The sequence below is a fragment of the Sminthopsis crassicaudata genome, chromosome 4 (genome assembly GCF_048593235.1).
Source record: "Sminthopsis crassicaudata isolate SCR6 chromosome 4, ASM4859323v1, whole genome shotgun sequence".
NCBI classification, from domain to species: Eukaryota; Metazoa; Chordata; class Mammalia; order Dasyuromorphia; family Dasyuridae; genus Sminthopsis; species Sminthopsis crassicaudata.
In genome coordinates, this window is record NC_133620.1 from 286,257,074 (window position 1) to 286,280,254 (window position 23,181).

A 23,181-nucleotide genomic window follows, 5' to 3' on the forward strand; every position below is an offset into this window, starting at 1 on the left:
TTGAGAAAAAAAAATTTAATTAATTGAATGGAGTTTCTTTGTATATGCCTAAATTCTAGTGTCAAGATGCGCGTTCTTGCTTCCCCAAATTCCGTCCTTCTAAATTATTTAATTAAAAAATTGTTTCTTAAGTGCCTACTATGCGCCAGACACAAATTGGACAAGATAGTCAAGGCAGCCTCTAGCCCGAAATTCTCTGGAAACTTCAGATTGAGCTTTCTCAGTGGGGCAGCACCTCGGACAGGCGCTTCAGAAAGCGAGAGATGAAAGGGAGTGAGCGCTCAAGGAACTCCCCCTGTGAATATCGCCCGACAGAGGTAGGACACAGGAGCAAATGTGGAAGTTCTGGGGGAGGGCAAGAGACTTGTCCCAGTCTCCTGTCCTCCGCCTCCAAGGGGAGGCGGGTAAGGGAGATCCTGCTCTTTCGTTTTCGTTTCCCGGAAGGATAGCGACTACCGGCACCCATTACCGCTCCGGGTTGCGAGCTCCTGCGTCTCTACGTCCCTCCAGCTTCAAAATAGTTTTCTTACCCTCGCTCATCTCTCCTTTTCCTGGTCTGGAATAAGGATTTGAATGGAAGTAGGTCAGAAAGAGAAGACCAAGGTTCCCCTGCAACAAGAGTCAGCTCAGCCTTCATTAAAGAAAGCCGGGCTTCCACTTCTTCACCTGTAATGCAGGTAAGAGGCCCCGACCTAAGGAAGGCTCATTTCATCTTCCTCTTCTTAAATCCCCTCCCGCACCTCACAGGAAGTTATTCTCTATCCAGCTCTCTCCATAGAACCTACACTCACTTTTTTCGACTTCTTTCCTTCCATTCCCACTGTGCTTCATTTATCAACATTTGTACTGTTGATTTGGAGTCAGAACACCTGGGTTTGAACCTTGATACTTACTTATTTCTTCTGTAATCTCCCTTCTCTGGACCTCAGTTTTCACATCTGCAAATGAACTGTTTAAACTAGATAATCTCTAAGAATTCTATCCTAACTCTAAAGTCGATCATATTATTAAGTTTCCATCCATTTCCACTTTCAAACAGGTTCCTCATTACCAGCATCACTACCCCCTTTTCTGTCATCCACAATCCCTATTCAATGCCTCAGCTAGCTTGCTTCTTCATATTTCTACTTCCATCAGTCCTCACTTACTTTCCTGCAATTCTTCCAGGACCCATTAAATGTTTCAATTCATTGAACTCATCAGAACTCACACTCAGCATTCCCTCTCATCCCTTAATCATATTCTTCCCTCCTCTGCACCCTGCTGCCCAATATTTTATGTCTTTTTCACAGTCCCACCAATACTTTTCTTTAGGGTCTTGATTTCTGTCAGAAGTTTTAAGACTCCTAGGATCACATTTCCCTTGCAGTTAGCAGTCTTGGAATTCCCCTATCTTTAGCAGTTATTACTTGACAGAAGTTGGAGAAAGCAAACACTGGATGCATATGTTCAATCCAAGAACAGGTGGTGTGCTGGCTGACAGCCAGTGTTGGAGGGGAGAGATATATTTTTTTTCTTTCCTGGAGAAATACTCTCATTTCTAAGTGGAAAACCAGTAATAATAGTTGTATATGAAACTGATGCCCAAAACCACAACCAAAAGGCTTGAATGAAAATTCGATAGGAACTGAAACTGAACCCTACATTCATTTCTGTTGATTCTTTTGCCAACTGGGTATTGAAGGCTTAGGTTCAAGGCCCATCTCTGACATATTGGCTGTGTGATCTTGGATTAGTCACTCAATCTCTGTGCTCTTGACAATCCTTCATGTTGTGGAGGAAGTTTCCTTACCTGGAAATTCCCTGGGAACTATATTCAAAATGTCACTAAACTATATTTGACCAATGAAATAGCAGGTTCAATCCTATCCTCTCTACCAATCAAGTCCTTTTGCTACCATCATTTTCAGAATCTTTTTGTACAAGTTTAGAAGATTCTTGCTAAAAGAGTAGAAAGTTTGCTTTTGTTTTGTTTTGATATTTAATCTGAAACTGGTTTCACTTTTACTTTTCTTGAATTAGCTATTTGTTGTTGGCAAGGAACTTCAAGTGATCCTCTACTTCTAAGAACAAGACTCAATACTGAACCCCTTTATCAGCTTCAGAATAGAGTGGAGAGAACATTGCATCTGGAGCTTGAGGATAGAGGTTTGAATGCTGGTTCTGTTATTTCCTATCTCTAAGATTTTAGACAAGTCATTATTCCTCTAAACCTTAACTTCTTTAACTGTCAAAAGAAAGGGTTGTTCTAGTTTCAGGGGTCCTTGACCTTTTTTGATGTTACTAAAGTCACATGACTTCAGTAAAGCTTGTAGGTCCCATTTCAGAACAAAGTTTTCAAATGCATAAACTTAATGGAATGGAAATCAATTACATTGAAATATGTGTATCAATGCACAGATATAACCTATATCAGATTGCTTGCCATCTTGGGAAGGGGGAAGAGAGAGAGGGAGGGTGGGAGAAAAATTTGGAACTCAAAATTAAAAAAAAAAAAAGAATGTTGAAAATTATTTTTACATTTAATTGAAAAAATAAAATACTATTCAATTTTTAAAATTTGCATACATTGGGGCAGATAGCACAGTGGATAGAACACCAGCCCTGAAGTCAGGAGGACCTGAGTTCAAATGTGGCCTTAGATGCTGTGTGACCCTGAGCAAGTCACCTAACCCCAATTGCCTCAGCAAAAAAAAAAAAAAAAAAAAAAGCATAGATCTAGATCTATCTGTCTATCTGTGATCTAGATCTATCTGTCTGTTTATCTATCTAAAAAAAAAGAAAGAAAGAAAGAAAGAAATCCCTTGATGAAATGATCTTTAAAGCCTCTTCTTGCTCTAGAGTCTATAATTTCATTATTTTAGTGGCTAGGTCACTTCTTTAGATTAAACTGATTTTGAAATGCTATAAATGGAGGCACCATTTTGCTGGGGGGAAGGGAGAGACCAGAGTAAAGGTGTCTTTACCTTGACTGCTCTTTTTGGTGTACTTTTGGACCCCTTCTCTTTTTTTTTTTTTTTTCCTGAGACTGGGTTAAGTGACTTGCCCAAGGTCACACAGCTAGGAAGTGTTAAGTGTTGGAGAACAGATTTGAACTTGTGATCTCCTGAATTCAAGGATGGTGCTCTATGCACTGCGCCACCTAGCTGCACCTTTAGTGAACTTTTAAAGGGTTCTAAAAGCATCTCAGTGGAAAGTACTATCTGCATTTCAAACTATATTTTCTGTTCCTAAGATTTTATGCATTGGAAATTAATTTATATCCAGGAGTCCTCTAGTGGGGCTTGTCACTGGATTAAATAAAAATAAAGTAGCTATTTTTCTTTAAGAAAAAAAAAAAAAGGAACATACTGGGTTAGACTAATAAGAAAAGCATACTTTTTGGAGTCAGCTAATGATCAACTGTCTTGTTCTGTTTCATTTCTCTCCATCGAGGAGAGCTGACTAATTCTTATTCCATCCAGGTGTCAGCAACATCACCCCCAGTCACTCAGTTCCAAGCCAAATGTGAGTCTAGAATGCAACTTATCCAAGAAGAGGAGATCTGCAAGTTACCAGGCAGACTCAGTGAGTAGATCAATCAATCAATGATGATTTTTTTCCTTTTAAAGATAAATGCATTTGGTTCTCTCCAAGGTAAACCTACTGGCTCCTATCCATAGTTTGCATTATCTGCCCTCGTTTTATTTAGTTTTTCTTTGAAGATGAAGTCAGAAAAAATAAATTAAAATTCTTTCTGTTAGAGGATTTGACTGCCTATGATATATATATATATATATTATACACACATATAATATATGTAACATATATAATATATATAATTATATTTTATATATATATATATATATATATATATATATATAAACCTGGCATGATATCTATGAACAGTAAGTACTTTCTTCTGCTTTATAGGAAGGGAGTGGAATTATCCCTTGCAGCCCTAACATCCCATGGGCTATGAAAACCAAATATGTGTGTGTGGGGAAATCACTGAATTGGAGATTGTGCTGGAATGGATCTTTGAACATCATTTATTCCAACCCCTCTCATTTTGGGGAAGAGGAAACTGAATTGGGATCCCATGTTATATGTCCAGTGTTCCTTCTACCATGCCAGGAGAAGAAAATAAAACAAACCCTTACATTTAAAGGTCCTTACATTAAACTTCTAGCCTTCTTCTGAGGAGTCCTTCCTACATATTAGGAGAGTCAGGTCAGGGATTAACAGCACACTGCATTTGGAGACAGAGGTTTCAAATCCTGGCTTTTCTTCTTAGTAATGACATTTATATAGTATTTTAAGATTTGTAAAATGTTTTATAAGTATTATTTCATTTCATGTTCCTAAAGCATAGGTCTGATTATATCTTTTCTTCCCATTGAAGAACTCTAGTGATTCTTATTATCTCCAGAATCAAATGCACAATCCTCTGCTATTCAAATTTCTTTATAACCTGGGTCTTCTCCCACCTTTCTAATCATTTTACATCTTATTCCCAATGCTACCCTCCCTCTGCTGTCCAGCATCACTGATCTCCTTGTTGTATTTATTCATAAGATATTCCATATCCCAACTTTGAGTATTTTCATTAGGTATATCCTATATATGGAATTCTTTTCCCCCTTATTTCTATCTCCTTTTTTAAAAAGTCCTAGCCAAAACCCTACCTTCTACAAGAAGACTTTCTTCCTCCCCCTTAATGGTAGTGCCTTCCCTTTGTTCATCATTTCCAATTTATCCTGTATCTAGTTTATTTATATATAATTTTAATTGTATTCAAAAATGTTTCTTCAGAGCAGGGACTATTTATGCCCTTTTTTGTATTCCCATTACTTAGCACATAGTAGGAACTTAATAAATACTTGATAATTGATTGATCTTTACAACAACTCTGGGAAGTAGATGATGTTATCACCTCCATTTATAGGTAAAGAAATGGAGGCAGGGACACTCATATGCTATGAACTAATGCAACCATTTGGAAAACAATCTGGAATTATGCCCAAAGAGTTATAAAACTGTGTATATCCTTTGATCCAGCAATACCACCATTAAGTCGGTTTCCCAAGGTGATCAAGGAAAAAGAAAAAGAACTTATATGTTTTAAAATATTTATACCAAACTGTCTTTGTGTAACAAAGAACTATAAATTGGATAGCCATCAATTAGGGAATGACTGAGTAAGTTTGTGGTTATTGTGATGGAATAACTACAGTGTGTAAAAAAAAATGATGAGCAGGTTGATTTTAGAAAAAAATGGAAAGACTTACACTAAATAACAAAGTCAAATGAGCAGAACAAAAAAAAAACTGTTGTATATGGTAACAATATTGTTCAAAGAGTAACTGTGAATGACTAAGCTATTCTGAGTAATATATATGAACAACTAAAATCAACTGTGAAGAATTTAAGAAGAAAAATGCTATCCACCTCCAGAGAAATAACTGATATATGGAAGCATGAATTGTATGCTTCCACATATATATCCATGGAGCTGTTAGGTAATACAATGGATAGAGTACCTTGTCTGAAGTCAGAAAGATCCATTTTCCTGAGTTCAGATCTACACTCAGCAGTGTGACTCTGAGAAGTCACTAAATTCTATTTCTCTCAGTTCCTAATTTGTAATATAAATTAGAGAAGGAAATGTCAAACCTCTCCAGTATCTTTCCCAAAAAAACTCCAAAAGTCAAACATGACTGAAAAGACTGAATAGCAACAACATATATCCATATCAAATGTTAGTTGTTTCTAATCCAGAGTTGGGATAGAGAGAGACACAGAAAGAGAGACAGAGAGAGACAGACAGAGAGAGACAGAAAAACAGAAAGAGACAGAGACATAAAGAAAGAGACAGAGATAGAGAGATTGAGGCAGACTTTTTCAGGGTTATATAAATTAAAAGTTGAACTCAGATCTTCCCCACTCCACCTAGTGCTCTATCCATTGAACAATTTAGGTGCCAATTTAACCTTTAAAGTCACTTCATTTCTCAGACCCTCACTTCCCTTCTGTATGAGAAGGGTAGAAATTAAATGACTTGTAAGATCCCTTCCAGTTCAAAGCCCTATTATAGTAGATCAATGTCTCAAGCTTTTATGCATCACGGACATTTAAGCCTTTAACTTTCAACTAACTTTCACTGACCTAAACATTTTATGACCTCAAAAGTCATACAGCTTAATGTTGTATACAGCACAGGAAGAATCTGCTCTACAATATCCCTCACAGATAGATGATCCTGAAGTTTATGTCATTTATTTATTTCTTAGAATGGGGAGTTCATTTCCTAGCTAGTTCTATTCCTGGACAGTGATGGATATTGTAATCAGAGTGCCCTATTAGAACTGCTGGATTGCTCCTCACATCATCTGAGGAATCAGATGATGGAATCATGTAGGAATCAATGCATCATTGAAATGCTTCTGAAAGTACCTTTTATTGTTATTTGGCAAATTTTTGATCATGCCTGACTTTTTGTGACCCCTTTTGAGGTTTTCTTAGTAGAGATACTGGAATAGTTTGTTATTTTCTTGTCAAATTCATTTTATAGATAAGCAACCTGAGGCAAACTGGGTGAAGTGACTTGTTCAGAGTTATCCAGCTAGGCACTGTCTGAGGCCAGATTTGAACTCAGGGAAATGACTCCAAGCTGGCATTCTATCCATTGTGTCACTAATTTCTCCTGAAAGTACCTTAGTTGTATTTTGTGATAAATACTTAACTGTTTCAAAAGATAAGGTAAATATAATGATTAATTTTCATATTCTCAACAAGAATATAAATAAATGAACTGTTGACAATTGGGAAGGTGAATCTTTCATGGCATATTAGAACTGGTTTGATCTGTATCTGAACAGGAATTCTTGTAAAATTGATCAATGTCCCTGAAAGTTGGTCATATAGTCTCCTCCTAAAGGTTAGGTTGTGAGCTCTAGGGATCTGCATAGCCTTCTGAGGTAGTGTCTTCCATTTTTAAACAACTTAAATGCTATGAAGATTTTTGAGCTGAAAGTCACATTTTAGAATTATACATTTAGAGATAGTTCAGATCTTAGAAATTACCTGGTTAAGCTTCCTACTCAGTGCAGTAATCTCTTCTTTCTGTGGTATCTCTGAATATATCACATTATAGGGAATTAATTTATAGAATTAATTCTTGCTGTTCTGTCCTTCCCATCTCCTATATCTGAACACAGATTGCAAATTGGAAGGGAAGCTTAGAGTTTATCTAGATCATTTTATAGTTGAGGAACCTCCTTGAGATCCAAGAATATTGAATGATTTGCTCAGTATCACACAGTACAATTATTAAACTTCAATTTTATGAAGATGTATTTAGGGGAAGAGCAAAAAAAAACCTACTATTTTTTTCTCCATAATCTGTTTCATTTGTCCTTTCTGGTCTTTTTCCTCATCCCTTTCCTTTTCTCCTTTGCACCTTCTCCTGGTTCTCTCAGTTGTTATTGTAATTCTTCTCCTCATCCTCATCCTCCTTCTCTTTTTGTGGGTCCCCCTATCTAACCCAGGATGGAAATGCAGCAGCCCTCTCTCAGCCCAATCTCCCAGGCTAGAGCTTTGATTTACTCTGTTTCTAACTTGGACCAGTTTAGAAACCCTTCCCTGGGCAGTGTGGTTTCCTTCCCACCTTGGAGTTTGCCATATTGGTGCCTCTTGAATACAGGTCCCCCATCAGCTTAGCTCTTTGCACTTCAGAACTCTTGAACTGGAGCAATCCACTGCCTCTGCTCTTACCAAACAGCAACCCTTGCTTCCTAATAATGAGAATTTGATTAATTATGTTGCTTTACTTTCACAGCAGGAAACAGTAAACGAGAACAACAAAATCAGTCTTAAATGCTTTTTTGATTCATAATGAAGTGGTGCTTGGATGTTATTCCTCTTTCTCCTCCTCTTCTCTCCCAGTTCCTACATTTCCCTCTAAATTTATCCTACAACATTGCAAAATCTTGTGGCTAGGAAGAAATATTGGACTCTTAAAACATTATTTATAGTTTCCAGGGTTTTGCCCTGATGGAAGGAGATGGACCATGGCAGAGATGCATGGCCCAATGACAGAACTGGCTGGGTACAACACCTCCATCTTCATCTCCCTATTGGCATCAATAAATTTATATCTTTGTTTCCTCTTTGGAAAATTAGGGAAATTTGGGAGAAAAATGGGGCAAATCCTCTTTTTTTTTTGGAGTCACTAGTCCCTGTCTGTAAAACAGAACCAGTAGAATAGTATTTATAACTGGAACTTATGTAATGTTTAAAGCACTTTTTAGTCAATCAACAAGCATTTTGTTATTGAGGTGATATTTGAATCCAGATCTTTCTGACTCCAAGTCTAATGTTTTAAGCACAGCATGTGAAGTATGTGATGTTTAATATTCATCCTTTGTGTCAGAGGAAAAAAAAAAAAGAGGGTCTTGTTCAATTCTGATTTCCAGCTGGGATGCAGACAGAGAGGAATGTAAGAGAGTTGTCTGAGATTCTTAGAGAGTCCCTTCTATGGTTCTTTGGAAGATGAAGTGCTCCAAAAGGGAAGAAGCTCAAGGAAGCCCACAGAATGCTAAATATAACAATTCCTATTTCTCCAACTATTTTAAGGTTCATTAAACACTTACTTAGTCTCTAAGAAGTCCAGTGTTTTGCCCAGGGTTACGCAGTCCTCATACATCAAAAGCAGAATCTGAACCTGTAAGGAAGGCTTAAATGGTTCCATGTAAATTATGAAGGTGGTGAAGACTGCTAAATTTGTAGCCTGAGGATTCAGGCAGGAATTCTGACTCTGGAGCAAGTCATTCTCATTTGTATTCAGGTCTTTCCTGGTGTTAGGCCTTATGTTCATTCCATTATGCCACACTGATGCTAATAAAATAAAGAAAATGTTGAAATCGATCAAATCAAGTAATTAATAGCATAAACCTAACAGAAGGAAAATGATGGGGAAAAAATGAAAGAAAAGAGGACAGTCCTCTTGAGGTGATCTCCAAAGAATGACTAAGGGATCAGGAAAGGTGGCCCATCAACTTCCATTAAGAACTGGTTCTGTCCTTTGAGGCTACCCAATGACCAGCTAATGGCTGACCCTCTTCTCTCCCCTTCTCCAACATCTCCAACCCAAAGCCACTAGAGTGGCAGCTTGGTACCATACATAGAATCAGATTACTGAAGTTTGAGTTGGGTTCAAGATGATCTTTGAGATCACTTCTAGTTCTGGATCCATGAAATGAAAACTCCTAGGCTAACTGGACTCTGGCAGGAAGTCATCAGGACAGGAAACCTACTTGTGGTTTTTCCATATAAACTTCCTAAGACCCTGTAACATATTCCATATGTGACCTTAAGCAAGATCTCCGGGCCTCTGCTTTTTCCTTCATAAAATTGAAGAAATTAGACAGACTCTCAGGTCTCTTTGCAGGTCTATGATCTCATACTCATGGCATCATTCTGATCTGTGGTTGGTTACAGGAATTCACCCTTCACTGTGGAGTAAGGAGGATGTGATTCACTGGCTAAAATGGGCTGAGCAGGAATACTCCCTCCCACGGATGATGGAGCAGAAGTTTGAGATGAATGGGAAGGCCCTCTGCATCCTGACTAAGGACGACTTCAGATACCGAGCTCCCAGTTCAGGTCAGCAAATGTAAAGACCAGTCAAAAAGGAGATGGCTAGGGTGGACAAAAAATGGATGTGGTCACTTGCCTCTGGCAGGGAGGATATCAGGGCAAGAAACCCACTTGTGGTTTTTCCATCTGACCTTTTTTCACTTACATCTCAGCTGAGGTTTCTCTCTGCTCCACATTTGGCCCTTGAACAGGAAAAGGTGGTTTTCATTTAGGGCTGGGTTTTTGGCAAAATTGTGCCAAATTTTCTCCTATTCACTGGTACCTTCTTTCTTATCCCTTTTCTAGTTTGCTGACAGACATCCTTCCTTCCCTCAAACACACATATACAGGCAGTGCTGTCTTATCATTAGAAGAGGATCTGACAAACTCCTTTATAAGCAAATATAAGTGACTGATAATCCTAAACTCCCTCACTCTCAGTATTTGTCATATTGTTGAAGTTTGAATCCCTTCAATTCCCGGTGGTGGTGAGATTAGTGGCAATAAGAGAGTTGTTAAAAATCCCCTTTAATCAGCCGCAGGTTTAAAGTGAAAGAATTCACTTATTCACAAATTATTAATTGCAAAATGAAAGTTTATTGATGGATAGAAACCAGTTTGCTAAGAGACTGACCTCTATAGTGGCAGAGTCCTGTTGGGAAATGGAATCTCAGCACTGAGAGAATGCTGAGCAGGCAGGATCCTAGCAAATTGCTTGGGTCTTCTGCAAGGAGCTGAGCCCAAGGAAGCCTGCTATATGGACATCTTGGTGCGGGGCTGGGACAGCCTGAGCTGATCAGACCAGGATTTCTCAATTGAATGAGAATTTAGAATTTCAAAAAGATCAATGGGAGTTGGTTTGTCCTTCAATAGTATTGCTTCTCTTATTCTGAGAAGATGGGCCTTCTCTAGACTCTTTGGAACCTGGGACATCCTGATCTCTGAGATCAGGAAAAGGACATAACACAGTTTAGTGATAATCTTAAAGGAACACAGCTTCAGTAAAGGGAACAGTTTCCCTCCATCTTCAGTATTAATATGGATTAAACCATAAATTCCTAACCTGGGGTCTGGGAATTAGAATTTTTAATATTTAATAACTATTACAAATAATTGATCTCTGCAGTATTTGGTTTTATGCTTTTAAAAATATTATTCTGGGAATGAATACAAATGATAGGTTTAGGGAACCAAAATAAGATTAGCGTTTCTGGTGGTCAGAGAGTTAAATGATAAGGTCTAGTGGCAGGTTCAAGGTTCAGGGAACCAAATGGAGAGGTTTGGCTCCCCTGCAACCCTTTGGGATTTGGTGCAAGGGTAGGGAGTTTTGGGGAACCCCCTTCTGGCAGCACAGAGATTCTCTGTAAAGGAATTTACAGACCCCAAAACCTAGATTGATAAAAGAGGTTTATTATGGAGATTGGAAGTAAGGTTAGAAATCCTGACAGAGAGGCATAAAGTCTGGTTAGGGAAATAGGTGAAGATAAAGAGAGGATGGCACTGGAAAGAGTATTCTAGTGGACAGAGGCTCCTTGGCATAGCATGTATAGCCTAGCATGGCATAGCATGGCATGTTTGGAATCTCTGCAAAGAGGGTTTTAGTTTGGCTCTTTTATAATAAGGGGTTTTGGCTACAAGCTGAAGGGGGCCTGTGGGTGGAGTCCCAAGTTGGCTCCTCAATGGTTTCAGCTTGAGCTGGAATTTGAATTGAATTCAATGAGTTTCAGGACTGAGCTGACCCCACCCAGATAACAAGGATAAAACTGTTTGTCCCTTGGGGTGGGGTCCCCAGGCAGAGTTGAAGGAGATTTTCTCCTTTAAGGCTTTTTAGAGTTTTGGGGTCCCTTCTTCATGCTCTGGGTCTCAGCTGGCACTTAGTAACACTGCTCACTCACTCTTCTCTTTCCTCACTAATGCATTACATTTCTCAGGTTTCTTTGTTTTTTTGTTTCTAGTCTATAATTATAAGAATCAAAGAAGAACGTTTTGAAATTTTTCCATTTCCTCCTCTTCCCCTTCTCCTCCTCCCTTTCTTTTTCCTCCTCCTCATTCCCTCAGTTCCTATTTCAGAGTTCCCCAAATTGGCACCCCTAATGGAGCTGCTGGAATGATTGCTACCCTCACTGAGGATCTGGAGGCCAAGATCTTCCTTCCTTAAGGGTTTCTCTTCTCCCTGCAGTCTATAGATGAGTTCCCTTTCCTCATAAAGCCTCAGTTCCTTGTTACCTTTTCACCCTGGTATGACTGTGACTTCAAGAAGTGGAGGGTAGAGTAAGCTACTAGGAGATGGATCTATGATAGGACAGAGGGCATCCTAAAGTATAGGAGACAGTGTTGCTTTTTGAGGAATAATGTAAGAAGTGACCAAGAATTTGTCCTGTAACAGATTAGGCTAATATCCCAAGGTCTTTTGCTAGAAGGGGATTTCAAGATATAATAAATATAGTAAATATCAAAAGCAGGATTTGAACCCAAGTCCTCTGACTCTGTAGCCAGTACTCTTTCTCTTCACCTGCCATTCATTTTCTTGATGATGAAAAAACTAGAAGCCAGAAACGAAAAAAAGATTTGCCTAAGATCACACCATTGGTGATTAGCAAGCTGGTATTCAAACCAAGATCCACTGATGCCAATGGCAGCCTTCTTTTCTCTAATTGCTGGCTTTTGTTCATTCCATCACTCCAAGAGTCCATCCTCTTGCTGCTCCCCATCCCACTGCCAGGTAGCACCAATCCTCAAATTATATCATGGAGGAAGTTGTCTGCTGAGTAGAGCTAATAGGCAAAAAATTCAATACAATTCAACAAATGTATATATATATATGATGCACTAACTAATTGTTAAAGTATTTAAAATACTGTGAGGGGATAGCATTTAAATCAGAAACAATGCCTTCCCTAGAAAAAGTTACTTTTTGTAGTGGGGATAGGACATGTAGAAGGTAGACTATCTCTGTTTTGGGGGGGAGGCAATTGGGGTTAAGCAACTTGCTCAGGGTCACAACAAGTATATGCCAAGTGTCTGAGAACTAATTACAAAGCAGAATACCAAAGGGACAAAGGGTAGATTAAAAGTGTCATTAAGGAAATAAAGAGAGCTCACTTCCAACTGGGATGGATCCAAGAAAGAGTTCATAGAGAAAGCCAAGCTTTAAAAGAAAAGAAAGATCTCCTCAACTGCTTGGTGATAGGGAGCAGCATGTTCTGGGGCTGGAAGGCAGCCTCCTCTTCATGTGAATGAGTGAAGGGGTTATACAGCCTTCAACTTCGGCTCCAGAGTGACATATCCAGGGCCTGAGGAGGATGCACTGGTCAGTTGCTCCCTTCACAGTCAGATTCAGAGAGTACTGGTCAACAACCTCTCTCTCTCCTTTGCTTCCAGGTGATGTCTTGTATGAGCTGCTTCAGTATATTAAGACACAGAGGAGAGCCCTGGTCTGTGGACCCCTCTTCAGTGCTCCTTTCCTGCCTGTGGTTCCCTTCCAGCAGCCTCTCTGTCCTCTAGAAGGTGAGTCAGTCTTCTCTTCTACTTTTATAACTGATAAAACTTTCTGCCTGACTGACAGATTGATTGGCCAACTGACAAAATGATCAACTCTAACAACTGATGAACTAAGTAACAGGCACTTTATCCACTATGCCACCTTGCTGCCCAAGGATCAAATTAGGTCATATTTTTTAAGCACATATAATGGTGGTTAGCATGCAATAGGTGTTTAACAGATATTTGCTCAGTGCCCTGACTCCCTTATTACTATTGTTTTATTTTACTTAGAAAAATTATTTTTATTTTTGTTTTTGTATTAATTTTATAATTATAAAAAATTTTAATACCAAGAAAACCCCAAATGGAATCACAGAGAGTTGAATATGACTGAGACAACTGATCAGCAACAACAAAATAATAATAATACTTAGCATTTACATAGTGCTTTGAGATTTGCAAAGTGCTCATATGTTACCTCATTAAACCAGTAATCCTGGGAAGTAAAAACTATTGTTGCCCCCATTTCACAGGTGAGGAAACTGAGGCTGAAAAAGGTTAAGGGATTTGCCCAGGTTACATAGCTAGGTGGGAACTAAGGCGGAATTCAAAAATAGAGTGTAGCACTCCTTAGAGTGGAGAATTAGATCTGGGATGTGTTGGTAAAAATTTAATAGTTAACTTTTGGTGGGGGGGAGGGGAGATTGTTTCCTCAACACATTTTAAAGTTTAATCTGCCCAATTAACATTTCCTCTATTTCTTTCTTAAGTCTAGACAATCAACCAAAACAGTAAGTCAGTTCCTGGTTTGCAATGATTTCTGAGATGCTCACACTGAAAATTTAGCAATTGGCTCTTCCAGGACACCCTGGACTAGATGACCTCTAAACTTAATTCTAGTTTTAGTGTCTGATGGATGCATCAGTGATGATCCAGTGATTCACAGATTCTATGATCCCATGATTCAAAGTTTGCCTTTATTGATTTCCTTCTCCCTTCTTTCCAATGCCCAGTTCTACCTGGCCCCTGCTTGCTGAACCCCCACTATTCTCATACTCCTCTATGTCTAGGAGTCTATCCAGTGATATGTTTATGATCAGAGCCCAAACTAGCTGCAATTCTTTCTGAGGTAAATTCAATGGTCAGTGGAGGATGGGGGGTAGAAAAGATGGTAATCTAGATTTGGAGAGGGCCCCAAGGTCACTGTCCCTGCAAAGTAGCCTGAGAGATATTTTCAGGGGCTACAAAAACTGCTGTCACATTAAGGAGAAGCACATCACTGCCATGTTGGCACCCATCTTTCAATCAGAGTTTCCACATCCCATGACTCATCTTTTCTTCTAGACCAGGGATAGGGGTGGTGATAGAACAGATGAAGTATTGTGTGTTGATGTACTGCCTCTCCTAGGAGAAATAATACTGTCACTCAAGCTCTTTTAAGAGACTCCTGATGAAATTCATACGAATGATTTTCTGAAATGGGCATTTCAGTTAAATTAAGGGACTACTGAAACAGAGTCTCCTGGCCCCATTCAGAGAACATCCCGATAGAGAGAATGAAACTGATGCTTTTTTTTTCAGATTTTTTGTTTTATTCTAGCATACATAGAACATAGGAACAAGTTGTATGGGGGAAGGAGGGCATCGAGGTGAATATAAACTTGACTATCATTGTGCACATTCACACATGTGTATAAACATATATAAGCATGTGTATATAGAGTGTACATAGATGTAGACATAGCTGTGTAGATACAGGTGTCCAGTGCATACACGTCTGTCATGTAATCAATTATAAAATCAGAGAAACCAATAACAATATAAAAATGTTATCAGTTATTGACCAATAGGGGCTCAAGTCCAAAAAACACTATTAACTGTTTTAGATAGATAAATTGTTTATCTGAGTTCTTAACTATATAGATATATAATTAATGAACTTGTCCTAGGAACAGAGCATTTCTGATTATATTTAGTGTCTAGTATTTGACAACAAACATAGCCCTGAATTATGGGCAGATGCAACTTTCATGAATCAAATGTTTTTAAAATGTGGCTTGTCATAAATAACATGGGAATTTGTAGTTCAATTTTATTATACTAAAGTATCTGTTTAAATTTTTAGTTATTCTTTAATTCCAGAAAAGTTAACTGACCAAAAATTCAAGTTGACCAAAATATTTCTAATTCTATGTTTTTTTTAGCCTTCAAATAAGTAAGATCTCATGAGAAATTATAACATAAATTTAACATTCTGTAATTAGAAAAATGCAGCTAATTATAAATGTATCGCATTATATGAATGTTGCAATTTATGAAAAGTTGTGACTTGCCAGGTTGCATTTAGCTTATTGCAGTAGAAATTATAGTAATGTAATACATTATATATTACTTCAATTTAAAAATATATTCTTTAAGAATAAATTTTTCCCTTTTCTATATTTCATTTCAATGACAGATAAATTGTCTTGTTTGTTCATCAATGCAGATCCCATGTAGATTTTTAGCTATTCCCTGGCATTTCTCTCCCTTCCTCTTTTTTCCTTTTCTCTACTCTTTCCTCTTTTCTCTTCTCTCTACACTTTTCCATCTTTCTGGAGTGGGAGAAAAAAAAATCATTTTTTTCCTTACTAGAAAACACTGCCTAGCATTTAGATTATAGGATCATAGTTTTTGAACTATCAGGGACCTCAGAAATCATCTAGTTTAATCTCATTTTACAGATGAGGAAATGAAATCCAGAAGTTCAATGACTTACCCAATATCACACAGGTGTGACAGAGCTGGGATGTAAACCTAGGCCCCGAACTCCAAAAGCTAGAATATTTCGACTATTCCACATAGTGGAATATAATAAATAAAGAAAAGTTGGTTGGATTGGATAACAGATAGAAAAAGCCAATGTTTGAGAGGACTTTGATTATATGCCCTATTGGTCACTCCAGAAAGGGTGGTAATGGTTACTCTGGAGAAAAGCTCCAGATGCAGGGGTTCTCAAACTAGGATGCGGCCTGCTGAGTTCGTTTATGCTGCCTGCTGGGTTATGGCAAATGGGCTGAGGGGCGGAGACAGAGTGTGAGCTTTTGTTTTTACTATAGTCAGGCTCTCCAACAGTCTGAGGGACAGTGAATGGCCCCTATTTTAAAAAGTTTGAGGACCACTTCGAGGCTAGGAAAAAAAACCCCAGCAGTTTTACATTTCCTTACAGGAGGGAACAGTCCCTTACAACTTACCTCTCAAAGGATTTTCAAGACACCCCCCTGGAATGAGGGGTCCAGCAACACCTCTGGTCAGCTGGATCCTATCTCCCTTCCAAGGGCTTTCTTCAGAGAAGAGCCCCTTAATCTCTTACACACGTCAGATATCAGCCCTGGGACAGAGGTCATCTATTCCTTTCACAGAGCAAAACAAGACCCTATTAATGGAAAACTTGCAGGTGAGTGGAGGGGAGGGACCCTGTTCTTCATGTGGAAAGGAAGAATGTCAGTGGATGGATAATGTATTTATATGGGGAAAATATTTTTAAGATTGATTTCATCTGTTAATAAATGTTATATGTTCAGTAATTTTAACACCTCAAAAGAAGAGTAATTACTATTGGGAAAGGAGGTTTTCTTAGTTCATTAGATATTACTTAACACCAGGCATAAGGGGAGGAGGTACAGTGAGGAGCTCAAGCTAATTAATTAAATGATAACAGTATTACAGTTTTATTAAAGATTAAAAAAATATATCTAGGGTAAGCTACATGGCTCAGTGAATGAAGAAGTCAGGAGAATCTGAGTTCAAATCTGGCCTCAGACACTTAATACTTCCTAGTTGTGTGACCCTGGGCAAGTCACTTAACCCTAACAGCCTCAAAAGAAAAAAAAAATAAAGAAAAGAAAAGAAAGGTAGGGAAAAAGGAAAAGAAAATATCCAATATGTGCTGAGATTTTTCTAGAATAGGTTTATATTAAAATAAGAGGAGTTAAGTGATAGGTAGGAGAGTGACATTTAACTTAGAGAGGATGACTCCACCCATCCATTTTATTTTTCTGCAATTGTACATTTGAATTCAATTCAGTAAATATTTATTAAGTGCCTACTATATGTCAAGTACTGTGCCAAGTTCTAGGGATATCAAAAAAGGCAAAAGACAGCCCCTGCCCTCAAGGAGCTTACAATAGAAAGAGGAAGACAATAAAACAAACACAGAAAATACAAGTTTATACAAGAAAAAAAGGAAATTAAAAAAAGAAGAAGAAGAAGACATTAGAATTAAGAGGGATTGGGGAAGGCTTTCTAGAGACTTAAAAGAAGTCAAGCAGGTCAGTAGTTGGAGCAAAGGAAGGAGACCATTGTAGGCATGGGGCACAGCCAGAGAAAATTTCAGGAGCTGAAAGAGTATCTTCTTTTGTTTGTGGAACAACTAAGGAGGCCAGTGTCCCTTCTTGGCTTCTGGTATACCATGTGGTTGTAATCAAGCATTAGACTGATCCTTCTGCAGAGAGGGATCCCAGATCCTCTCTGGACTGAAGAAATCCAAGCCCAGTTTTCTCAGCAGGTTGTTATCTTTTGCTAAAGACAAATTGGATGCTGGCCAAATATTAAAGCTAGACACCCGGAATGTTCATTAAAATAAAAGTCTGAGGCACCAATGAGAGACTAACTGATCAACTAGCTAATCAACAAATAACTGACCAACTGATTGTTAACTTGACTGACACATAGTTTCAGTGTGATCATTCCCTAAAAATTGACGACTGTTGTGAATCAGATCTCAATGCATTGTTTTGTTGATTGTCTAGACTTAAGAAAGTAACAGAGAAGGTGTTGATAATACTGATTAAACTTTTAAAATGTATAGTGTGTACATTTCTTTCTTTCTTTCTTTTTTTGGAGAGCTTGGTGTTAAACATTTACCAGCACAAGCTTGACCAACCGATCAATTTATAGGTTAACTATTTGACTTATCAGTTGACTATCTGACTGATCAACTGATAATTTGAGTAGATGATTGACTAACTGATTACCTTTGCAACTAATAGCCAAATTGTTTACTGACAGGCTGATTACCAGACTGACTCACTGATAAAACTTTCTGCCTGACTGACAGATTGATTGGCCAACTGACAAAATGATCAACTCTAACAACTGATGAACTAAGTAACTGGCATTTTATCCACTATGCCACCTTGCTGCCCAACGATCAAATTAGGTCATATTTTTAAAGCACATACAATGGTGGTTAGCATGTAATAGGTGTTTAACAGATATTTGCTCAGTGCCCTGCCTCCCTTATTACTATTGCTTTATTTTACTTAGAAAAATTCTTTTTCTTTTTCTTTTTTTAAATTAACTTTATAATTATAAAAATTTTTGACAGTACATATGCATGAGTAATTTTTTAAATAACATTATCCCTTGTATTCATTTTTCCAAAATTTCCCCTCCCTCCCTCTACTCCCTCCCTTAGGTGACAGGCAATCCCATACATTTTACATGTGTTACAGTATAACCCAGATACAATACATGTGTGTAAATCCAATTTTCTTGTTGCACGTTAAGAATTGGATTCCGGGGCAGCTAGGTGGCGCAGTGGGTAGAGCACCAGCCTTGAATTCAGGAAGACCAGAGTTCAAATCTGGTCTCAGACACTTAACACTTCCTAGCTGTGTGACCCTGGGCAAGTCACTTAACTCCAGCCTCAAAAAAAAAAAAAAAAAAAAAAAAAAGAATTGGATTCCGAAGGTATAAGTAACCTGGGTAGATAGACAGTATTGCTAACAGTAGAAAAATTCTTTTTAGACAGCATTTTTACATCCAACTATGTATCACTCTTGTGTTGTCCTCTGATCCACCACAGACTGTCGTTTACTATGGGATTATGTGTATCACCTGCTCTCTGACAGCAAATATGAATCATATATCAAGTGGGAAGACAAGGACTCCAAGGTCTTTCGGGTGGTCGATCCAAATGGACTTGCCAGGCTCTGGGGGAATCATAAGGTACACTTGGTTTCCAGGGGTACGAGATGGCCTTATGAGTTTTCCTTTTGGGAATGGTGTTGGGCAGGGAGGGGGGAGACTGCAACCCTAGCCATCAGGTCCATGGGATAAATGTTTATTAGAATGAATTGACTCACTCCTGGTACTGGAATGCTTGAGCCTTTAGAGCTCTTTCAGACTGCAACTTCATAGGTAGGAATACTGAGGCACAGATGTTGAGTTCTTTCATCAATTGAAAGAATCAATGAAACCTACAGTTTGTACTTACCCTCTTATTGTTATCCATTCCACTGGATAACAAGTAGCAAGAGCTCTGAGCCTGGACTCAGGAAAATCTGAGTTCAAATCTGCCCTCAGAATCTTGCCCTAGCTCTGTGGCTCTGGGCAAGTCATTTACCCTGTTTGCCTTAATCCACTGATACTCCAGTATCTTTGCCAAGAAAACCCCATGGACACGAAGAGTTGGAAATGCTTGAACAATGAAAACTTATTATTTTACCACACCTGGGATTTCATTGGTTTAAGGAGTTCTCAGTGGAAAATTCCTCCTATCAATGTAGTTTCACACCCACTTTTTAACTTGAAATCTGAGAAAGTTTCCTGCAACACAAAGCAGGGAGGTGACTCCCCAAAGTCACACAGCTGGACGAGTCTGAGGCGGCCCTTCAATGCAGGCCTTCCCTGCTCAGAGGCTGCTCTGTATCCATCCACTTCCCAACTTACTACTTAGTAGTAGTGTTGATGTTACTGCAGCTTACTATTAATGGGGAAGAAGATTCTACACTCTACATTTTAGGGATAAGCCTGCTAGAAATAGCATTAATTTAGAGCATTACAATCTAAGTACTTGTGTTTAGCCAGAGAAGACCAAACACAGAATCAGCCCATCACTCTCCAATAAAAATCATTTTTGTTTAGCAGTTTATTATATTTTCAAAACAACAGCCACAGTTCCATAATGGGATAAAGCCTAGTTACAATACTTGGGATAAATTTCACTTGTGATTCTGCTTTATGAAAACAAAATTTAATTCACTTCACTTCCTGCTCTCTTGTAGAATGATTTTGCCAAAATCGATCAGTTCCCTCCCTTAAGGCTTTTTCCTTCCAATGGGCAAAGATGATGTTTAGCACATTTCCATCGACTGATGCCGGCAGAGAGACTCCTTTCATTTGATCATTACCCTGAATCACCTCAGCCCATAGGAAAAGGCAATGGGCTTAGCTTGTGGTTGTTCAGTTGTGTCCAGTTGTGTTTGACTCTATGTGACCCCACTTGGGGTTTTCTTGGCAAAGATACTGGAGGGGTTTCCATTACCTTCTCCAGCTCGTTTTACAGATGAGGAAACTGAGGCAAACAGGGTGAAGTGACCTGCCCACAGTCACACAGCTGGTATGTGTTTGAAGCCACATTTTAACTCCGAGGACAAGTCTACTGGAATCCAGGCATTATGGTGCCACCTAGCGGTCCCCAGCTGGTCTTAAGTAGATCAGATAACTTTCTCTGAAATTAATTCAGTTTTCTTAATTCATTTTCAAAAAGCCTTAGTTTTCACCCTTAACTTTTTATATACTTAATAATTATAATGATAGAATCTATATGTAGCACTTGAAGTGCTTTATCTCATTTGATTCTCATAATTCTATGAAGTAGATTTTTATTACCATCCTCATTTTATAAATGAAGAAAATTATTCTGACAGAGGATCACACAGCTAGTAAGAAGTACAGGATTTGATCTCAGATCTCCCTGACTACTTCTATACTCCATTGAGTGGACCCCCTGACTATTCAAAAGAAAGAGGTTAAACTTTAGAATAGGATACTTTAAAAAGATACTTCCTTAGTTTTTCTAAAAGAGAAAGCAGGTGGTCCTTTATTCTGTATCCCAATTAATGATACTTTATATTTGTATTGTGACTTTGAAAAATCCTTCAAGACTCCCTTTGTCTGACAAGAATTATTTTTTGTTTGTTTCAAGGAGAGGTGCAGAGGCTACCTCTTAGAAATGCTATAGGGACCTGTCCCTCCCTGCCCAAGCTGGGGGAGATTGGAGGGAGTGGACCTGCCGACTCCCACTTTTCCATTTAATTCTATGTTTGTATGATTTGATTATTTCCAACTTCTTAGTAGCATTTGCTGGATGAAGCAACTGAGATCCAAAGAGGTTTGTATTGAACTTGTAGCAGAGATAGGACTGGAACTCAGGTCCCTTGACACCTGATGCTTCCTGACACATCACACTTTTATCTCTGCATTGCAACCATGTGCAGTGATCAGCCTGCCCAGTGAGTAATTTATTTATTTATTTTTCTTTTTCTGAGGCTGGGATTAAGTGACTTGCCACTGGTTGTCTGAGACCAGATTTGAACTTGGTTCCTCCTAAATTCAGGGCTGGTGCTCTATCCACTGCGCCACCTAGCTGCCCCCCCCCCCAGTGAATAATTTAAGAAGGGAATAAAACTCTCCCACTCTACTCCCATCATCTCCCCACACCCTCCCAGAAGCAAGAAGACTTCTGGATTAATGTAAACAGAGAGAGCCAGATGGTCACTTCTCCAACAGCACAAGGGGCTGGGGCCTTCAAGGTCCAGAACAGTTCAATCACTCCAGAGCCTATAAGTCACATGGTGCCTACTTTCTCTTCCAGAACCGGGTGAACATGACCTATGAGAAAATGTCAAGGGCTCTCCGGCATTACTACAAATTGAATATCATCAAAAAGGAGCCAGGACAGAAACTTTTGTTCAGGTACGAACAGCTCAGATAGAATGAGGAAGAAATGGGCTGGAGAACGAAGGGCCCAGTGTTGACATTTCTCCCTGAGCCCCTAAATTTTTCTCCACTTTTTTGAATTTCAGATTCCTGAAAACTCCTGATGAGATTGTTCAGGACAAAGCCAGCAAGTTGGAGCAGCTGGAACAACAGGATCAGGAAGGACTGGATTTTAAGGAGGAAATGTCAGAAGTCTCACCCTAAGGGACAATTGACAGGCAGGAATGTATTTCTCTGATCTAGAAGAGTATTTTTTTCCTGGAGGAGGAGGAAGAGAAAAAGGAGGAAAGGGAGAAAGAAGAAGAGGGAAAGAGGAGGAAGAAGAAGGAAGAGAGAAGGAACAAGAGGGAAAGAGGACTAGGAAGAGAAAGAAGAGAAAAGGAGAAGAAAGAGGAGGAAGCCAATCACTTGCTCTTCCCTCCAGACTTGGGAGAAGCCAGAGATTCTGGATGAAGAATGCAGATGGGGGAAGGAGAAGTACTCTTCCAGAATTCACATACAGGACTCAAATCTAAAATTGGATCAAGGTCAACCCATGGGCAAAGGATGACAGAGGGCAAGCTGCATGGTACCTTTGCTCCCTGTTGACTCTTTCTTTAAATGTCTCTTTTGATAGTTGTAAGAACTGGGTCCTGTTTCTTCAGACACTTTCTAACAGTAGTCTCATGATCACCATCTGCAATCTCTCTCATCTTGTTTATTTTCCTATTTATTCCTTCCTTCATTCAACAAACATTTTTATTAAGCAGCATTAGATAATGAGATCATTTATGTGATAATTTTGCCTTCAGGTTTATAAGGTACTTTACTTCTGTTAACTCATTTTTGATCCTCACAACAATACTAGGAGATAGTTGCTATTATTATGCCCATTTTCCAGATGAGGAAACTGAGTCTGAATGAGTTAAGGGAATGCCCAGGGTCATATAGTTGGTCAAAGACAGGATTTGAATCCAGATTTTCCAGACTCCAAACTAAGCACTTTCTATGCTATTTTGCCACTTGGCATAATTTAATTTAACAAGTTAACTATCTTGTAGCCTCAGAATCAGGAAGACATGGCTTCAAACAGTGCCTCTGATACTTACTAACTCATATTGGGAAAGTAATTTAGTATCTCTAAAACTTAGTTTTCTCATTTGTAAAATAAAAAAGATTAGATCCAGTGGTCTATAAAGTCCCTTAGCTCTATATCTGTGATTCTATGAACACCCACCTACTTGGATGCAAGATACTATGCTAGGTACACAAGGAACTAAGACAAAATAAAATGTTGTGTCCCTGCCCTCACGTACTGTACTGCTTCAGATAAAA

General features: G+C 38.7%; 1 protein-coding gene across 4 annotated transcripts; it reads left to right on the forward strand.

Annotated features, from left to right (window-relative positions):
* Positions 1-308: 308 nt before the first annotated feature.
* ETV7 (ETS variant transcription factor 7) lies at positions 309-22,539 on the forward strand. 4 transcript variants are annotated; one of them, XM_074311116.1, is made up of 9 exons: positions 309-677; positions 2,023-2,148; positions 3,465-3,567; positions 9,481-9,645; positions 13,000-13,125; positions 16,310-16,537; positions 18,950-19,092; positions 21,743-21,843; positions 21,954-22,539. In XM_074311116.1, exons 3-9 carry the CDS (start codon positions 3,519-3,521, stop codon positions 22,069-22,071), a joined length of 930 nt encoding a protein of 309 aa, XP_074167217.1. In that variant the 5' UTR covers positions 309-677; positions 2,023-2,148; positions 3,465-3,518; the 3' UTR covers positions 22,072-22,539. The 4 variants fall into 4 exon arrangements, with proteins under 4 accessions (XP_074167217.1, XP_074167216.1, XP_074167219.1 ...); XM_074311115.1 differs by lacking the exon at positions 2,023-2,148; XM_074311118.1 differs by lacking the exons at positions 2,023-2,148; positions 16,310-16,537.
* Positions 22,540-23,181: the final 642 nt, after the last annotated feature.

Bases quoted from the DNA above. Each gene is read 5' to 3' on its own strand.
- ETV7 (XM_074311115.1), top strand. The intron at 3,568-9,480 runs GTGAGTAGATCA...GGTTGGTTACAG, and splicing joins CAAGTTACCAGGCAGACTCA to GAATTCACCCTTCACTGTGG. The intron at 13,126-16,309 runs GTGAGTCAGTCT...ATTTCCTTACAG, and splicing joins GCCTCTCTGTCCTCTAGAAG to GAGGGAACAGTCCCTTACAA.